At 41.1% G+C, this 20,020-nt stretch overlaps 1 protein-coding gene across 1 annotated transcript; it reads left to right on the top strand.

Moving 5' to 3' along the window:
• The first annotated feature begins 3,155 nt into the window (after positions 1–3,155).
• On the top strand, positions 3,156–3,662 carry LOC110687552. Its single transcript, XM_021864213.1, has one exon. The coding sequence runs from the start codon at positions 3,156–3,158 to the stop codon at positions 3,660–3,662; it is 507 nt and encodes a 168-aa protein (XP_021719905.1).
• The last annotated feature ends 16,358 nt before the right edge of the window (positions 3,663–20,020 follow it).

A 20,020-nucleotide genomic window follows, 5' to 3' on the forward strand; every position in this document is an offset into this window, starting at 1 on the left:
ACAATTTAATAAAGTGAAAAAAAGGAACAAAAGCAAATGCTTTGAAAAAGTAAAAACCAAAAAAAAAAAAAAAAATATTTGAAAAGCACAAAAAGATTTTGATGTGGTTATTTTTCTCCCTAGTTTAGAGCATTGAGGACATTGTTTCATTTATGCTTGGGAGATGCGTATCCACGCTTTTTGTATATATGATTGTGGTGTTGCTTTGAATAAGCTTGGGGGTGTTGGTATTTTTGTTTGATAATTGGTGAATCCTTAAGTCGGTTTTTGGGAGATGGACACTCTTTTGCTTCACTTAGGAAATACCACCAAATTTTCAAATTTTAGCCTACTTTTACCCTTTTTTCTTACGTTACAACCCTTCAAAGACCTTTTGACCCTTATGGTTTAGTCAAAAGTCGGTGGAGGGAGATATGAGTCAAGCTTATGGAGCGAGTTTTCATAGTCAAGATGTCGAGTACCCTTTAAATCTCTTCTCTTCCGGTTCCTTCAAAGAGCCATTGAGATGCTCACTTGATTTGAATTTGAAGCTAGTAGGGAGAATGCAGTAAGATTGGTTTGGGACGTAAGGTGAATTGTTTCTTATTATTCTCTATGCTTAGCATATCCTATGTTTCAATCAACCTTTGGTATCTTGAAACGTGCGCTCGTCTTCTTGTTTAGAAAGACTTGCATCCATTCGTGCTTGTTCATTTAGAAAAGTCCATTTAAGAGCATTTGTTTTTCTTTTGATTTCTTTTTCATGCTTTGCCTTTTATGTTTGGTTTGCTAGAGTTATGTGTTAAACTCTTAGGAAACCCTTACGAGACCACACTCATCCTCAAAGGCAACTTTGGGGTTTTAAGGGCTTATTGTAGCTAAAAACAACCGTGATTCCTACGACAATGAGTTAGTGTACATCCTTTCCCCCTTTGTTTCCTTAGTTTTAATAAATGTGTCGTCTTCCCTTATGTTTAGTTCTTATTTTGCTCGAGGACGAGTAAAACTTAGCTTAGGGGAATTTGATTAGTGACATTTATGTCACTCTTTAGGGCAGTTTTAAGGCTTAATGTCTCTTATTTTCTTAGGCTTTTCTATCTCATTTCTTCTCTTTGGGTTTTCTTGTGTGCTTGATGAAAGATGTACTTATTTGTGCTCATTTTAATGATCTTTATGCATCCCTTTGTCATCCCCTCGCTCTTGTGATCTTTGTTATCTTTTTGCAGTTTCCATAGTGAACCCGAGCATGGTGGAAGGCCCCTTGGTCTAGCTTGGAAGCATGGATGAAGGAAAAAGAAGCAAAGAGAAGAGTAGAAGACAAGAAGAGAAGTTTCAAGAAGAGGTTTAATCAAAGAGAAGTGAAAAGTTTGGTCGAACCAAAAAGGTTTGGTCAAACTGCCAAAAGAGGCAAATTCAAGGAGGATTCTCTCATTTTTGTAGGAGGGGTCAAACTGCCAAGAGTTCGACAAAATCAAGGGCAGGGGTGTTTGGTCGAACCTACACATGGTTTGGTCAAACTCTTCGACCAAACCTACCTAGGGTTCGGCCGAACCTTTTCCCAATTTCAGCTGCAATTTGTACGGGCTATATAAGCCTAATTTTTAGAACCTTTTTGGAAAAGTTTTTATTTTCTAGATTTTATGAGGGCTTCTCTCTCTAGGTTTAGCTTAAGATTAGAGTAGTTTAGAGAGAGAAAGTAAGGATTATTCAATGAAAGATTAAAGATGATGAAAATTCTAGAGTGACAATTGTATTATAAGCTTCAAACATCAATCAATGAGGAATTCTTACCTTCTCTTCTCTATCTTTATTGCTTTATTTTGATTTTGCTTTGTTGATTTCTTGTTAATCATGCTTCTACTCATTGATTTGTTGATTAGTTTGTTGATTTCCATGATTATGGAGTAATCTCTTTTCTTAAGGGTTTTGGGATGGTATAATTAAAGCTTCAGCATGTGTTAGCTATAGAATTTGGTTTGATCAGTATTAAAGTCTTTGCGTGTTTGATATTCTTCAATTTTCTAGCAAAATGCATGTTATTTGTTAATTAAGGTGAATTGATGCTGGATGACGTGATAGAAGACCTAACTAGATTCATTGTTTTCGATTGTGCTTGATTGTACCTACGAGTATGTATATGGTTCTAGTGCAATAGCATAGAGGCTATGTTAGAAACCTTTTGATCCCGATAGGAGGTTGGGTTAGACCTTAATTCGACATTTAAATATACTTAATTTGTGATCAATCCGATTATAGTCCTATGTATGCTTAAGTGAAGCTTATACCTACTCAATTCCTTAGCATTTTATCTTTTGTCTTAGTCTAGTCTAGTCTAGTCTTGTAGTATTAGTTGTCATTTCTTACCCCTTTTTGGCCTGGCTTAGTTGTTGGTGATGACTGTGGTGATTAGCCATTCTCTGTGGATTGACCCTTGACTTGCCACTAGACTGTTGTTTAGTGTTAGGTTTAGGTATTATAAATCTTTGTTTGATTAAAGGAGTTTTAGAATCAAACGACCGTGTTACAAACCACAATACATTTTATTGTGGAGGGTTTAATTATGAATATGTTGCAGCTATGAGTACAAGGCAAGATGGGTATTGAGACAACAACATGAATATGGCATGTCTGACCACCACCCGGATTTGGTCCAAAAGCCAATATCAACCCCAATAACAATGGCAAGCCCAACCCCAACACCAACAAAGGCAAGGGAACTTCTCCTATCAACAGAGCGAACCTACCATCAATCCAAACCAAAATGTACCACACCCTTCCAATCAAAGAGGGACCACAACCAAAGGCAATACCAAAACCAATCCCCTCAAAAGTTCCTTGAGCAACTCCAACCTGAAAACACACAAAGCCAAATCCTTCAACAACTCCAATCCATGAATCAAAAAATCCATGAGATCAAAGCTCACAACAAGATGGTTGATTCTTAATTGGCTCAAGTGCAGAAAACTCTTCTCTTAACTCACCCATCTCAAAACTACCCAGACAAACCTCTACTAACCCCTCACATACCTAAAAACCCGAGTCTTTCAAGGCCATCACTTTGAGGTCAGGGACTTCTTATTGTGGTCCCAAGGAGAATGAGGCAAAAAAGAAGAATTGTGAGGAGGAAATAAGCAAAGATTGAAGAAGAGGTGGTAGAGTAGGTGGCTAAGAAGAAGATGCCTAAGGAGAAGGAGGTGCCTATTGATCTTAGTGTGCCAAAAAAATTTGACGGCAATATTGCTTACCCTACTCGGCTAATTAAGAATAGTTTGAATGAGAAGTTTGTGAGGTTTTTTAGGGTGATGAAGGGCCTACACATCAACATTCCTTTCCTTAAGGCGATCGCACAAATTCCTTCGTATGAAAAGTTCCTAAAGGAAATTATCTTTAACAAAAAGAAGATTAATGAAGATCTCATCACTCTTCCTCTTCAAGTTATTGCTTTGCTCCAACATGAGATGCCGAAGAAGCAACAAGATCCGGGAAGTTTCACTTTGCCGGTTAAAATTCGCAATTTGGAGGTCAAGGGTGCTTTGGCCAACCTTGGAGCTAATGTTAGCTTGATTCCCTCGTCCATTTCTAAGCAACTCAATATCGAGATAATCCCCACAAGAAAGACCATTCATCTAGCCGATAGATCGGTTGAGATGTCTTATGGTGAGCTTGAAGATGTTCATATTTAAGTGGGGCACATCTATGTTCCATGTGATTTTGTGGTTATGGATATGGAGGAGGATGTAGTCACTCCATTGATTCTTGGTAGAGAAGCTCTCAAGACCTTGGGTGCGGTGATAAATTGCAAAAACAACACAATCATTTGTGAAGTTGCCGATGAGAAGATTGTTTTCGAGTTTTCAAAAGCATTCAAGAACCCCATGGTTGAGAGAGATTTTAGAGTTGATGTGGTTGAGGGGTTGGAGACTTGTTTGGAGAAATCCCATTTGAGCAATGTTCAAGAAGAAATCATGGCTACTGAGAACCCACCTCCTTGTGATACATGTAAACTGAACCAAGTAACCTTTGAGGAGGGTGTCATTGCCCCTCCAAAGATTGAAGGTCCAAGGTTTGGTCCCCTTCCTAAGAAGAATAAGAAAATGGGAAAAAAGAGAAGAAGCAAGAGCAAGAAAAAGAAGAAAAATAGAAAATATGAGCTAGCATTTGCTCTTGAGATGTTCCCGCCCTGACCGCAAAAAGGGGTCAATATGAACTTCAGAAAACTCAAGAGGGCTAGCTACCCTGAAAGTTCCAACCACGGACTTGGAAGAGACAAAAAAAGGGTGAGCATAAGCTTCTCCAAAGTATTGGTTCACACAGCGATTAAGATCGTTGGAAGCAGGAGCACCTCAGCCTTGAGAATTTAGCACCTTAGTAGGCTCACAATGGCCATAGGTTGAAGTAAATAACTCTTTCACAGGAGGAATCCAACGACTCTTAGGAGAAGGCTCACGTGGAGAAGAAATAGGCTCCAGGTCAATAACAATAGTGGGGCTTCCTCTGCCAGATGTGCTAGGCATACGCCCACCACGACGGTGGCTGCGCAGACGATCAAGGTATGTAGGGTCTAAGCTGAGAAAGGGGGTTGTGAGTTACTGTGGAGCTAGTAAAAGAAGAAGTAGACCTAGGAAGTTCAACAATAACGCCTGTAGAAGCAGGATTTTTGAGTAGAACATGCTCAGTAAAAGTAGAAGTAGGGAGAGGTCTACTCTCCAAAATCGAAAGAGAAGTCTCCTTGAGAGAGGGCAGAACATGCCCAATAGAAATGGAACCCTGCGGTTCAAGCCCAGAAGATACATCAATTTGCATAGGCTCGGATACCCCACCATCACCACCAATGGATGGAGTGTCAAACGGCGCAGCATTCAGCAAGTAATCTGCGAACTCGTTGTTGCTGTGACCTGTGCGGTCTTAAGTGTCTACAGCGTTAGGGACCTCTTGGTCATGAGCCTCATACTTGCTATCCTTAGTAGTATGGAGTGTCCACCAACCGGAGACCACAACCGAAGAATTCGACGCCATCAACGACCCAAACTTTAGAGGAGAATCAACATTTCCCCTAACTTGATCACTACCAGTAGTAGAAACTTCAGGATCAGCCATTGCTTGAATGGTGGGAGTAGAACGAGCAGAAGTACCAGCAGTAGTTGGACCATGTGTAAACTCAGTAGGAATTACGCGTGTCTCACCCATGCGAGCACCAATGTAGACCTCCAACACCTTAAAAAGGTACGGGATTTCTTGGAGTCTTGGTAAGAGGCTTCCAAGTATCGTCCACACCAAATAGTGCCTTATCCAACTTTTCATAGCCTGGAAAGAAAGAAAGAAAGAAGTTTGTCACAACGCCATAAAAGCAAAACAAAATTAACAAGAAAAACGTTAGGCAAGGAAGGGAGAATCTTACCAAACACATGAGTAGAACATAGATGCATGGCAGAAAGTTGAGCATTCCCTATAATGTACAACCCATTGGGAAACCACGTTTTGGGTGCATAAGTCTCACCCCCAAAGCGGGTTTAAGCGTGAGCTTCTTTGGCAGTGTCAATTGTCTGCAAGGTGATACCCCCCATATTTGACCTCACACAGCAAAAAGAGCGAGGGCACCCAAAATTAGCAAGGACGCGTAACCAGAAAAAGTTTCCTCGCCAATCCTTGAAACAACCCAAATTGGGGTAGGACATCACCCTTTTAGGTTTGGGTGCAAGATAGAACCAACCAGAATCAGCACCAAAAGCACTCCATTTGAAGCTGAACAGAGAATGAAATAGAGACAGAGACTCAGGGAAGTGTTTGTAGTGTACTGTCAAAAGTAAAAAGATTAAGGTGTGCAAAGACGCTAGCAGAATCAGTGAAAGAGGAATATTAAAAGCACGCAACATCTTGTCCAAGGATAGGTCCAGGAGAAACCTTAATCCCACAACCAAATGAGAAGCAAACACAACAATATACCTAGCAGGAGGGCTAGACAGGCTGGCCCCAGCTTTAGGGAACACCAACTCATAGCCTGATCCTAACCCATAAAACGAATTACCACACTATGCCAGCTTCAGACGCACAACCAATAACCGCCAGTCAAAGCTCAAAGTTCAGAGCCAAGGACCTTTAGTCTTCTCTTCCAAGGAGAAGGTAGCATCACCTAGAGGAACCACCTCATTTACATATCGGGGCTAGCAGGCATTAAGGGCAACGTCTTCAAGAGACTAAGATTGAGGAGTAGCCATTGAACTAACAATGGGAGTTAAGCTGCGCACTACATAATGATCAAAATGGTGCACATCAGATATATCATCCAACCAAGTAAACTCACGCAAAGGAAGTACATCAGGAAAAGGACTCTTAGAGGCATCAGCAAAAGGGTTGGCCCTAACCTTAGCTGCTAATCGCGCATGACGGCCAGAGCGCAGCCGTAGATGAGGCAGTGCAACCCCCCTAATCATTAGGACCCTCTCACAATAAAGGTAAAAAATGTCGTCACGAACCCTACCCGGAAGGTAGGGATGAAAGGTGCTGGGGGCAAGCGACCACCGCTGGGCTCCTCGGCACGAGTAAATGCACCACCAGCAGCGTAATTCCCGCAAAAGCATCACAATCAGGGGGAAACATAACTTGAAGGGGAGCAAGAAATGGGAGAAGAAAAAGGGACATATGACCTGAGAGGCTCACTTGAATGAGATAACTCGGAAGAAGAAGTAGACTCAGACTCGCTACCATCGCCGTTAGAGCGGGAGGAAACATTCTGACTGTCAGAAGCGTCTAACATGGCCAAAAAATCAAAACTTGGAAAATAAAAGAGAACACAAATCTCCAATAAGAAAGCAAAATCAAGAAAATAAAAAAGGAAAAATCAACTCGAGAATGAATAGTAAAAACATAATGGCGACGAAGAAATATAACAACAACAAGATAGAATTGATATTTGAACAAGAAAAGAAGTGTAAAAGGGCTAACTAACGACACGGCGGAGCAAAAAAGCACGAATTTGGGAAAAATCATAGTTAATTTTACGATATCTTTTGAATAACAAATTTCGGAGCAAGCACGAAATTAACTATGATTTTTCCCATATTTGTAATTACCCCTTGCTTGCTCCGTAATTACGAAAGATACCTTCTTATTTCATATTTGCATTTCAATTTGTACCCCTTGCTTGCTCCGTAATTACGATAATTTTATAGTTTCTTTTGAATTACAAATTCACGGTATCTTTTGAATAACAAGCAACAATTACGAAGTAAGCAAGGGGTAATTTACAGTGAACTTACATCAAGCGACTCCCAAAAAATTTCAAAACTCAAAACGAGTAAAGTGGAGAAAATAAAGAGAGAGAAAACAAAAAGAACCGCCAACAATCGCAAGTGAGTGGGAAGGAAACAAAAGGAAAGAAAGTGTTTTGAAATTAAAACGAAATTGAGAAAAGTGGAGAAGCGAAATACAAAAAGGAAAGAGAATGGGAATTGAATACTCGCAATAAATGGTAGTTACCTACCGAATAAAGGGAATAAACCACCCACTAGCAAAGCTACGACGTAAAAAAATAAAAATAAAAAAAGAAGCCAATCAAAGCTCCTCACTTAGCCCAGCTCTTTGCTTTGAGTAACTTCAGCTGGAGTAATCAAAGCTCCTCACTCAAACCAGCTCCTCCCTTTGAATAACTTTATCGGGAGTTATCAAATTGAAAGGAATGGTGTCCTTCGAACAAGTGTATTATTTCTCGCTTACAGAGGAAGAAGATATCCCACGTAGGCGTCCATATAAATTGATTGAAAGAAATGGTGTCCTTCGAACAAGTGTAATATTCTGATAGAGGGTTCAGAATTATTATAAAGCTAATTTTTCAATGAGGTCAAGTGATGGTAATACCTAGCTGGAGGCAGCTTCCGATTAGCAATATTAATGTATAATTAATATTACAACTTGCTCTTGACTAAACCCTTTGGGTAACACCTAATCTTGTAACCAAACAAAGCCGACAAATTAATCCTAAGGATTAAATAATTCGATAGAGATTTTACGAACTCAAACGTCGGATTCCGAGCCTAGAGCGTCGAAGCCGAGCGTTGAACGTCAAGACGATTCAACGAATCGAGAAGACGAGAATAAGTCCAATGACAAGTCATCGCGAAAACACCTAGCCTCGGATTGGCCTAGCCAATCGAGGACTAGGCAACCTAGGCTAGCAAGATTGCTAGCCATGCTCTAGCCTCGGCCCCAAGCCTAACAACCACGTATGTGCGCTGGCCAGGCGTGTTGGCCGAGCTAGCTAGCTAGCAGTGCAATGCCTCATAAGCATGCCTGCTAGGTGAGCTAGCAGCGCTTCCATCAACCCGCAAGCATGTGAGTAGGTTGATACTAGCAACACTAACACCAGCCTGCAAGCACGCGAGCAGTCCTAGCAGCAGCCCGCTAATGCCCAGCAGCTCGCGTGGGCTTGCGGCGTGCTAGCAGGCCCTGCTAAGGGCAAGGCCGCTAGCTAGGCGTGCCTTGGAGCCCAAGCCTTAGGGCTGGTCAGCCTTATGTTGACCAAGGGTGAATTGGCGGTTTTGCTTGCTCCCCAAGGGGAGGGTTTGTGGTCCTTACCTAACCCCTCCCTTGCATTGCCACTTGTTATTTGCTTATTGTTTAGGATATTTAATTTAGTTTATAGTTAAACTAATTGCTTACTTTTTCTCACTTTTCATTTCTCCCATATGGAAAGACGGTTGAGGTTTTTGGGAGCCTTTGCCTATAATTACCAACCTTGAGAGTTGGGATTATTCACTTGAGTTGAACTCAATAATGTATCTCCTAAAAGCGTGAGAAAGCCTTTAAGTTCGTAATACTCTAGTTTCTTTTGGTCTAGCCTCGTCTAAGCTACGAGGTAGGGACCCGTTCGGGCATGTGGGTGTGCAAAGGAGGATTTTCACTTGTGGGTCTAGAGCTTTCCGTATTCGTGCTCGGGGTTCGTGAGAAGCACGCACGCTTCAAGGGTAAATAAGTCTTTTCCTTACTTTCTCTCTCCCTCTTTGTATTTTTTAGTGTTTATTGATTTTAATAATTGCATGTTATGTTGTTTAGTTGTATTAATTATGCAGCGATCCTTGCAGGTTTTATTTATTTTCGCGCGGTGTCGGTCATTGTAAAACCCAACAGCGGTATAAGAGCCTCTTGCGTTTAATTTTTACAACAAAAATTAATCAAGGTGATTTAAAATGGATTTAAATTTCTGGATTAGCAACCTAATTAGGTTAGGACCTTGTTTTTAATTTGATTAAATTCGTATTATTGATAATTTTTTTACTACGAACCCAGATTTTGACTTAAAAATAGTTAATTTTGGATGGAATCTGTTGCGTTTCATGATGTCCAACATCACGCAGAAGGAAACCCGCCAAAAATCCGCACACAAATTAAAGTAACTAATCATGTATTTAAACACAATCACATGATTAACAAGAAGAGAGAAATAATCATTACCCTTGAAGCGTGCTTCGCTCTCACTTAGATCTCGGACTTGAAAGCTTAGAATCTCGCAAATGCGCGAACCTCCGACGGCTAACACCCTCGCTCCCTGAACCGACCTAGCCATTACCCCGAAGCTTAGTCGGGGCTAGCCAAAAATAACTTAGAGTATTAGAACAAAGGTTTTCTTTTCTTGGAGATCCCTTAAAGTTCACAACTCAAGTACTCTTTCCCAATGACAAATGATTGGTATTTATAGGGAAAGGAGCCCTTGAAATATCATCTCCCATCAATGTGGGAGAATTGGAAAATGCAAAATGGAACTTAATTTAATTCTAAAATAAAGTAAATATCAAAATGAATCACCAAATGACATGTGGCAAGGGGAGAGCAAGTGGTTAGGTGATGACCACATGGGGGGACCATCCACCCCTTGCTCCCTAAGCAATCCATACAATTAAAGCAAGCCAATAAGCATACGCTAGCAGGCGGCCTACCTTGGCAGTTAAGGAAGCCTCGCTTGCGCTTGGCGCCATGGCTTGGCCTACTAGCATGCCCGCATACACGCACGCATGTAATGCGAGCTGATACTGCTGCTTCTTTGCTTATGCAAGGCAACGCCCAGCTAGCTGCTGCGATGATTGTGCTATGCTATGCCCAGCTAGCTGCTGCGATGATTGTGCTATGCTGCTGCGACCATGCGTGAGGCTTAGCGAGCATATGCTTGCTGCTGGCCTTGTGATAGTGCAGGGCTGGCTGTTGTCTTGCCTAACAAGCGCGACCAGCCATGCAAGCCATGCGATGCGCGCAAGGCATGCTCGGCCATGCTAGGCATGCTGAGCTTGCGGCTAAGAATTGCCTTGTGGTAGAGGCCTTAGCTAGCCATGCTAGCCATCTTGCCCTAGCAATGACTTGTCGTATGGTCGATTTTTCCGTCTCGTCGATTCCTAAATTCGACTCGACTTACGACGCTCGGTTTCGACGCTCTAAGCTTGGAATTCGACGTCTTTGTTCGTAAATAATCTATTAACTCATTTAATCCTTCGCATTAATCTTCCAGACAAGTGTGCAAATTGTGTATAGCTTATTTCTTCTGTCACTTAATGTCTCTTCATGAACTGTAGGGTAAGATTCTTCGTCATCCTTATTACGTCCAGAAGTGTTTTTCAATTCTGAGTTCGATTGTCAATAAGCAGATAATTTCTAAAATCCATCTGAGCATGGCCAGGCATTTTCATAGTCTCGCTCTCCGAGAGGCCTTGTATACAACAAAGACATGTTCCCTACTGTTAATAGAGGGCTTTCCCAGTCTTACATTGTTACCTTCCCTTACTAAGAGGCCCTAGCCGCCCAGCTGTTGCCTTTATAATCCCTTTTTACGGCAGACGTTTGGCAACATCAAAGCGAACTAGTACTCAAACAAGAGAACTAACAATACTCATGGTCGAGGAAAGAGGTTCCGATAGCTATAAGGAGCGATATACTTATGACGATTGTTAAATCTCTTAAAGTATTCTCATAAGTCGATCTGGTATAGTTCCAAACTAATACTTGTGCAAATCATTTATGATAATCATTTCCTTGTACCACAAGAAACGGTGCTATAAATCATACTACACACTAATCTCACGCGGTCATTTGTCGTCCAACTTTCAAATGACCTCGATTAGGGATAACTTCGATATGATGTTCAACGTTCACTTAATAGGTGTTTCTTTATCCATGACATGGCCTTGATACCATATTTTGAATGTTCAAATCGAATGGACTAATTATTTAATTCTAAACCACAGTTAAATAGAAATGGAATAATAATTTACAGAAAATTAAATTACTTCATAAATGAATGGTTTTAACATGGTGTTTTACATTAAGATCTCCACAACTTAATTTAAACACACAAATAGGGAAATCAAAGACAATCTTCAATGTTCCTGATTCCCATTGCCTCAACGTGCTTATTGTGTTTCACTTAAGGCAAAGGTTTAATAAGTGGATCGGCTACATTGTCGTCTGTTCCAATCTTGGAAATTCTTATTTCATCCTCGTTCTTCCATTTCCTTATCATGTGATATCGCCTCATCACATGTTTGAATTTCTAATGCCCCCTTGGCTCACTGGCCTGAGCAATAGCCCTATTATTATCAAAGTAGAGGGCTATTTGTCCCTTTATTGAGGGGACAACACCAAGTTCCCCAAAGAACTTATGAATCCAAACTACCTCCTTAGCTGCTTTCGAAGCTGCCAAGTATTTGGCTTCAGTTGTAGAGTTTGTCGTCGTGCTTTGCTTAGCACTCTACCAACTAAACGCTCCTCCATTAAGAAAGAACACGTATCATAATTGTGACTTTAAGTCGTCTCTATCAGTCTGGAAGCTTGCGTCGGTATTACCTTTAACAACTAAATCCTTACTTCCACCATAGACTAGAAATTTTTCCTTGTTCCTTTTAGTTACTTTAGGATATTCTTGGTCGCAGTCCAATGCGCTTCTCCAGGGTCTGATTGGTATCGACTTGTAGCACTCAAGGCATACAATACATCATGCCTAGTACATATCATGGCATACATGATTGATCTAATAAGCAAAGCATATGGAATCAGACTCATCCTCTCTTGCTCATTAGGTGTCTTCGAACACTATTTCTTGCTTATAATTATGCCATGTGACATGGGTAGGTGGCCTCTCTTGGCTTCCTATATATTGAATCCTACTAGTACTTTATCAATATAAGTACTTTGGCTCAATCCAATCATCCTTTTAGATCTATCCCGATAGATCTTGATGCCCAATATATATTGTGCCTCTCCCAAGTCCTTCATTGAGAAACTTTTTCCAAGCCAAGCATTTACAGACTCCCTCATTGGAATGTTGTTTCCAATGAGCAATATGTCATCGACATATAAGACAAGGAATGTGATGTCACTCTTAATGACCTTCTTGTAAATACAAGACTCATCTGGATTCTTGATAAAACCAAACTCACTATTGGCTTCATCGAATCGCAGATTCCAACTTTAGCTTGCCTGCTTTAATACATAAATGGATTTCTTAAACTTGCATACCTTCCCAATATTATTTGGATCAACAAAACCTTTCGGCTGTGTCATGTGCATAGTTTCTTTAAAAATCCCATTATGGAAGGCGGTTTTGACATCCATTTACCATATTTAATAATCATAATATGCGGTAATTGCTAGGATAATCCGGAAGGACTTGAGCATGGCGACTAGTGAAAAGGTTTCGTCATAATCAACGCCATGAATTTGCTTGTAACCTTTTGCTGCCAATCTAGCTTTGTATACATATACATTTCCATCTTTGTCGGTTTTTAATTTGAAAATCTATTTGCAACCGATAGGTGTGTAACGTTCAAGCAAATGAACCAAGTCCTAAACTTGATTTTCAAACATGGAGTCCATCTGGGATTTCATGGCTTTTTGCCATTTTGCAGAGTCGGGGCTCATCATAGCTTGTTTGTATGTTGCTGGCTTATCTTCATCCAAAACTAGGATCTCTTGATCCTCGGTTAAGACAACACCGAGGTTTCTGTCTGGTTGAGATCTTGGCCTTTATGACCTTTACAGGGTAATAGTTTGAGCATTTTCATTGTCATTTTGACTTTGCACATTGTGGGTTTGACTCTAACCAATGTCAACAGCTGCTTCTAAAGCACTTTGATTGTCAGTTTTGTCAGGTTGACTTTGTTGCTCATCCGCTCGAACTTCATCTAGTTCGATTTTCCTCCCACATATCATTATCAAAAGATAGTCCTTTTCCAAAAAGACACCGCCTCAAGTAACAAATATTTAGTTCTCAAACTGGTTGTAGAAGTAATACCCGTTGGCTTCTTTTGGATAGCCCACAAAGAAACACTTATCATATTTTGGTGCAAGCTTGTCAGATATGAGTCTTTTTACATATACTTCGCAACCCCAAATCTTAAGAAAAGACAACCGTGGAGGTTTTTTCATCCATAATTCATATGGAGTCTTTTTGAGAGCTTTTGACGAAGCACGGTTCAGAGTGAGTGTCGCGGTTAAAAGTGCGTGTCCTTAGAAAGGGATAGGAAGATTGCTAGGACCCATCATTAATTGAACCATGTGTAACAGAGTTCAATTCCTCCTTTCGGACACTCCATTCCATTGTGGAGTTCTAGGAGGAGTCAATTCAGAGAGAATTTCATATTCTTTAAGATGATCGTCGAATTAATAGCTCAAATACTCGCCACCTCGATCCGATCAAAGTGCTTTGATTTTCTTGCCTAGCTGATTTTCCACTTCACTTTGAATTTCTCAAAAGATTCAGATTTGTGCGACATAAGGTAGACATAGCCATATCTACTAAAGTTGTCTTTAAAAGTGATAAAATAGCGATAACCATTTCTTGCGTTGTGCTCATTTTTCCACATACACCAGTGTGTATAAGACCCAATAAGTCACTAGCCCTTTCCCCCAACTTGGAGAATGACTGCTTTATCATCTTGCCTAATAAGCATCCTTTGTAGTTTTCAAACAACTCTAAGTCGAATGAATCAAGAATTCTTCATGAAGAAGTTTCTTGATGCGTTTGGTGTTAATGTGGCCAAGACGACAATGCCACAAGTAGGTTTGATTCGACTCAATGGTCTTAGTTCTTTGGTGGTATCATTAACATTTTTCTGGACACATTTAGAATGTGTGGTCTCACAAAACACATAAACAAGACATTCAAAAACAACAATTGTTAGAGTCTTGTGATCAAATAACACGACATCCAACACCATAGATCAAAATATGTTCAATGTCAAGCAAAACATAATAAAACAATAATTAGTTCTATTACAAGACAAAGACAAATAATGTTCCTACAAGCACAACGGAAAGACCATCTTCATTGTCCGCTTGTTGTTGCACATCCACTTGTGAAGCCCTCTCATTTGGTCCCTGAAAATGGGAGCATAAAGTGAGTCATACATGGTATCCAATACCTATGAATAGCTTATACACAAGTGTTAATGAAGATACCTAAGGTAAATGAGAAATTCCTTTTTCCTCATCCCTATGGAAGATCTTGCATTCCCTCTTGTAGTGTCCTTTCCAACCACAATATAAGCATCGCATCTTTGCTTTGTTCTTGAACTCCTTCTTTTCTCTCAAGGGAATTTTGATTGCTCCATAAGAGTTGGCCTAGCGAAGTAGTTGCACCACATCTCTCAATGAGTAACGCAAGCAAGATATGACCCGCCATCTCATCCTCCATTGGGATTCCGACAAGCTCCATGTGCTTGAAGAGCGTAGTCATTCAAAGCACATGAAGTTAGAGGGGCATACCGGGTCTAAATTTGATTGTAGACCCTCGACCAAAGTCGGTACCTCTCCTTAGCAAGACAACCCTCTTCCGGTGGCTATATCTTCTTGTTTGAGAGTGACCTAGTCACGTCAAACACAAGTCCATCATAATTTCCATTGAGACTCTTGGTGACTCTCACATTGACAATATCCTCAAGTGCTTTGAGGAACATGTCCTGAAAATAGGAGGAGAACTTTTCCTTCCATTCTTCCGGGATGAAATTAGCCATTGGTCGTGAAACTTTCTTGCAATCGGAAGACCATTCATCATGACTTTCATCACTCATGATTCCCTTCGAGTAGAAGCCTGGGGGAATGGGAGTATCAAGAATGTACTCCATGGAACAATTCCGAAGTGTTTTTTCCAGAGTTCCTCCTCCCATTCCTTTAAGTTGACCAAGTTTTAGGCTAAAAGCTAACTTATCGGGGAGTTCCAAGCACATTAAGTTGTTGTTGTTATTATTTGCAGACATGATTTTAAAATTGAAAGAAATTGCAATGAAAAACCATTCATAAACCAATAAGTTTTAAATTTAAAGCATATATGCAAAATTTTCAATCTTATTAATCATTTTATCCACACATTTAAAATTATCCCATTTAGGCGAGAATAAAACGATTCCAAGACCCCAAAAACTTGTTGCGCCAAGCATGTGCATGTGACCACACCAGCATGCTTGCGCGCACACAAGTGAGGGCCTCAAAGGCCTTCTCATATGCGAGGCGCACACTGCCTAGCAGCCGCAAGCCGCAGCCCACATTAGGGCCCTTCATAGCACCAAAGCTCCCACACCGTAGCCCACGCATCGCACCAATGCAACACCAAGCGCACCAATGCTCGCACACACACGCACTCACGCACACTTCGATGCACTAGCAACCCGCACAACCTTGGCTTTCACATGTGGAATGCGCAAGCAGCCCAGCTGGACAAAAGATGTGCTCGGGGCTTTGTGCCTCGATTTGTCTGCTCGTGCCTCGTGATTTTATCCCGATTCTTGTGTGATGTAAAATTAATTCTAAATTATTTTTAGAACCAATATTGAGCAAAAATGAAAATAAAACAAGTAGAACTTAAATAAATTAAATTTTTAGTGCACAAACAAAAATTAATTCGAGAACCAATTTTTAAATTTTTTTTGGCTCAACTTGATGCTATTAAAATTGAAGGTTATTCTCACAATTAATTTAACCAAACATAAATCAAAAATGAGATTTGACAAAATAAAAGGAGTTGGAAAAATAAGGACAATCATCCAATGAAAAATTTTCCAACACTAACTTGTGTAAACTTCAAATGTTACATCCTTCAAATATGAAGAGTAATCAAATTTTAATCACAAGTTTGAACTTTTAAGACCCTAATCAACTCAAAAATGATTAAAATCAATAATTAGTTCAACATAGAATTTAGAAAGTTAAGTTCTAACAAAAAAATAATTAAAGATTAGATCTTTAACACTCTAGGGGCTTCAAAATTACAAATTCACCATAAACATTGACACTTAAAGCAATTAATTTGCAAAAATTTAAGATTGCATATTTATGAGAAAAATGAACTCACCAAATTAAGCATCAATTATGACTTCATAAATATGCTTAATAAGGGTTTTATTGCAGTAGATTAATGGTGTAACCATACACTTAATCTAACATTAACATGCCATAATTAATCAAGGTTAAAGATTTAAAATTTTTCGTCTAAAACGAAAACTCCCTCAAAAAACTTGTTTCTAGGTGGATTTTGGCTTCTGAAGCACCCACAGAGTGACTTAAAATCAATTTAGAACATCGATTCCACCCAAAATTCACTAGTTTTGGGTCGAAATCAGGGTCCTTTAGCCAAAATTAGTATAAATACGAGATTAAAACTAATTAAAATGAGCTTTTAATCCAATTAGAAAGAAAACCAGAAATTTAAAAGCATTTAAATCACCTTAATAAATTATTAATTACAATAATTAAATGCACGCGGCTCCGATAGCGCTGTTGGGTTTCGTGATATCCAACATCAGGTTGAAAAAAAAACCCGCGTAAAATAGGCACACAAATTAAAGTAATTAGACTTGTATTAAAACACAATCACATGGTTAACAAGAAGAGAGAGAAAAAATCATTATCCTTGAAGCGTGCTTCTCTCTCACTTAGAGCTCGGACTTGAAAGCGTAGAGTCCCGTAAATGCGCGAACCTCTAACAGCTAACACCCTCGCTCCCCGAACAGACCCGACCCTTACCTCAAAGCTTAGTCAGGGCTTGGCCAAAAATAACTTAGAGTATTAGAACAAAGGTTTTCTCTTCTTGGAGATCCCTTAAAGTTCACAACTCAAGTACTCTTTCCCAATGCCGAATGATTTGTATCTATAGGGAAAGGAGCCCTTGAAATCTCATCTCCCATCAATTTGGGAGAGTTGGAAAAATGCAAAATGCAATTTAATTTTATTCTAAAATAAATTAAATATCCAAATGAATCACCAGATGACAAGTGCAAGGGGAAAGCAAGTGGTTAGGTGAGGACCACACAGGGGGACCATCCACCTCCCTCATAATCAAAGCAAGCCAATAAGCATACGCTAGCTGGCGGCCTGGCTTAGTAGTCAAGGCAGCCTTGCTGGCGCTTGGTGCCATGGCTGGGCCTGCATGCCAGCCCGCATACACGCACGCACAACCAGCAGGCCACGCACGCATTGCGGGCTGCTGCTGCTGCTACGATGCGTGTGCTAGGCTGCGCCCAGCTAGCTGTTACGACCATGCGCGAGGCTCAGCGAGCATATGTTTGCTGCTGGCCTTGCGATGGTGCGGGGCTGGCTGCTTGCTTGCCTAGCAAGCGCGACCGGCCATGCTTCCCTTGAGATACTCGACTAGCATGCTAAGCCATGCTAGGCATGCTAAGCTTGCGGTCGAGCATTACCTTGTGGAAGAGGCCTTGGCTAGCAATGCTAGCCATCTTGCCCTAGCAATGACTTGTCGTTTGGTCGATAATTCCGTTTCGTCAATTCCTAAATTCGACTCGACTTACGACGCTCGGTTTCGACGCTACAAGCTCGGAATCCGACGTCTTTGTTCGTAAATACTCTATTGACTCATTTAATCCTTCATATTAATTTGTTGTTTCGGTTCGGTTACACTATTGGGTGTGACCCAAAGGGTTCAGTCAAGATTAAGATGTAATATAAATTACGTATTAATATTACAGATCGGAAGTGGCCTCCAGCTAGGCATTCCGATCACTTGACCTCACTAAATAATTAACTTTCTAATTAATTCTGAACCCTCTATCGGTATAATACACTTGTTCAAAGTACACCATTCCTTTTAGAATTGATGTTCAAAATAAACCTTTAGTCACTATGTGGTTAAAGATGGTCTTCCAGAAGCCTAAATCTGCCCAGAAAGTGGTTTTTCGAGTGGTTTTTTGTTCGGAACGAAAAATTATAAATCTTTAAACCTTGATTAATTATGACATGCAATTGTCGGATTATGCGTTTGATTATACCATTAATCTTCTACAATTTCATTCCATATCAAGCATGTTTATTGTTCCGGGGTTTTCTGTGTCCCTTGGGAGAGTTACAACTTCGAGGCTGGAACCACGCGCCTGTACTTGAAAGATAACGGAGACTCCTTGGGTAAGGAGCTCCGCCTCCAACGATTAAGTTAGTAGATGAAGGAGTTGTAAAGTAGAATGTAAATGGGTGCCGGATGCTAGGACGGGTCTAGCAGGCGGTACCGAGTAGTGTGTGATTGTCTTAGGATTTGTGTAATCCGAGTGTTTCTTGTGAACAGTCTCTCTGTCATAAATGAGAATTTATGACCGTATTTATAGCCTTGGGAAGCGTGCCAGGTTCTAGGGTTTTGGCCAACCCTAGGACTGACTGGGCTTTCTTGGGATTGGGCCCAATCTATTACATGTTTAGGCAAGGCTGAGAGGGCCACATGGCGCCATAGGAGGTCCATGGTGGACCAATGGAAGTGTGCTACGTGGCAGGTCCTGATAAGCCCAACTGGGTGACATTTGTCAGGCCCTCATTGGTCCACGTGGCGAGAGGTAATTAAGGGAAAATCTCCCTAATCATTTGCCCCTCACAGTTGGCACGTGACCTGGCACGTGTGACCTGTGGAAAGTGTCGTCCAATGAGGAGACGACAAGTGTCGACGGATAGCTTGGCCGAGAATTTTCCCGCCCAATTTTTTGAATTTGAATGCTCTTCTGCTTATTCTCTCCCTATAAATAGGGTTGGTCAACAAGTCTTTTATTCACATTTGTTCACTTTGTTTTCAAAAAGATATCTCTCGGACCCCAGCTTTTTGCGATTTTACGGAGCAGTCGTACCCCGCCGCTTACTTTCTTCTCGGGCGCCTACTTCCAGTCTACTTCAACTTGCGACTTCAGGTAAACATCCATTCTTTGAAAACATCCATTCTTTGAATCTTTTTCCTCTTTTTATTTTACAAAGTATGGTGTTTCAAAGACACTCGGCACGACCTAGGTTGTCGATTAGTCGGTCACCGGGGACGGTTGAATCCAGGACTAGGAGTGCCGACTCCACTTTTCTAGGACCACCCTTGTCCTTTGCACAGCATCCGACTGTTTCCATGTCTGTGCAGGACATCATGGCAAGAATCAAGACTACTAGCCGAATAACCAACTCAGACGGCTCTTATACACATTATGACCTTCCTGATCACAAATCGGGTACCCCAAGTACTCCCGGCGACTCAATCTTACGTGACTCTGGGGAGTTGTCTCCTGAGAAGGAGGCGGTCCCTGTTGGACCCTCTCAAACCCAAAACCAAATCGAGGATTCGCCTTCTGAAACAGAGGCGGCACCTACCGAACCTTTGCAACCAAACGACTCGTCGGACTCTAACGACGAGTCAGACGCTAGTAGCGAGAGCCAGAACTCTCTCGACTATGAAGAGATGTATTCTAGGATTCACACAGCTAGGGAGTCTTTAAGTGTGTCGATGGGGGAGAACTAGGCCGAGCCCATGGCATCCTACCGAGACTTTTACGCCCCTTATTTTCACCATGTGCCTGAAGGGAGGCGGAAGGTCATGATAGAGAGATTTGGAGAGTTCATCTCCAAGCATGTAATGGGGGACGACTACTAGTGTCGGTCCCCGATAGAGAAGATACTGTAGTTTGGCCGGCTGGTTCTAGCTATGGGGACCAGTGCTTTGGTTGTTATGAGGCGGCTATTAAGGCTGGCCTTCGATTTCCTCTTCACCCGGCCATCGAGGCCATCTTAGACGGATACCAGATTGGGTTGTGGCAGTTGG

The sequence above is a fragment of the Chenopodium quinoa genome, unplaced genomic scaffold (assembly GCF_001683475.1).
Source record: "Chenopodium quinoa cultivar QQ74 unplaced genomic scaffold, ASM168347v1, whole genome shotgun sequence".
Classification (NCBI taxonomy): Eukaryota; Viridiplantae; Streptophyta; class Magnoliopsida; order Caryophyllales; family Amaranthaceae; genus Chenopodium; species Chenopodium quinoa.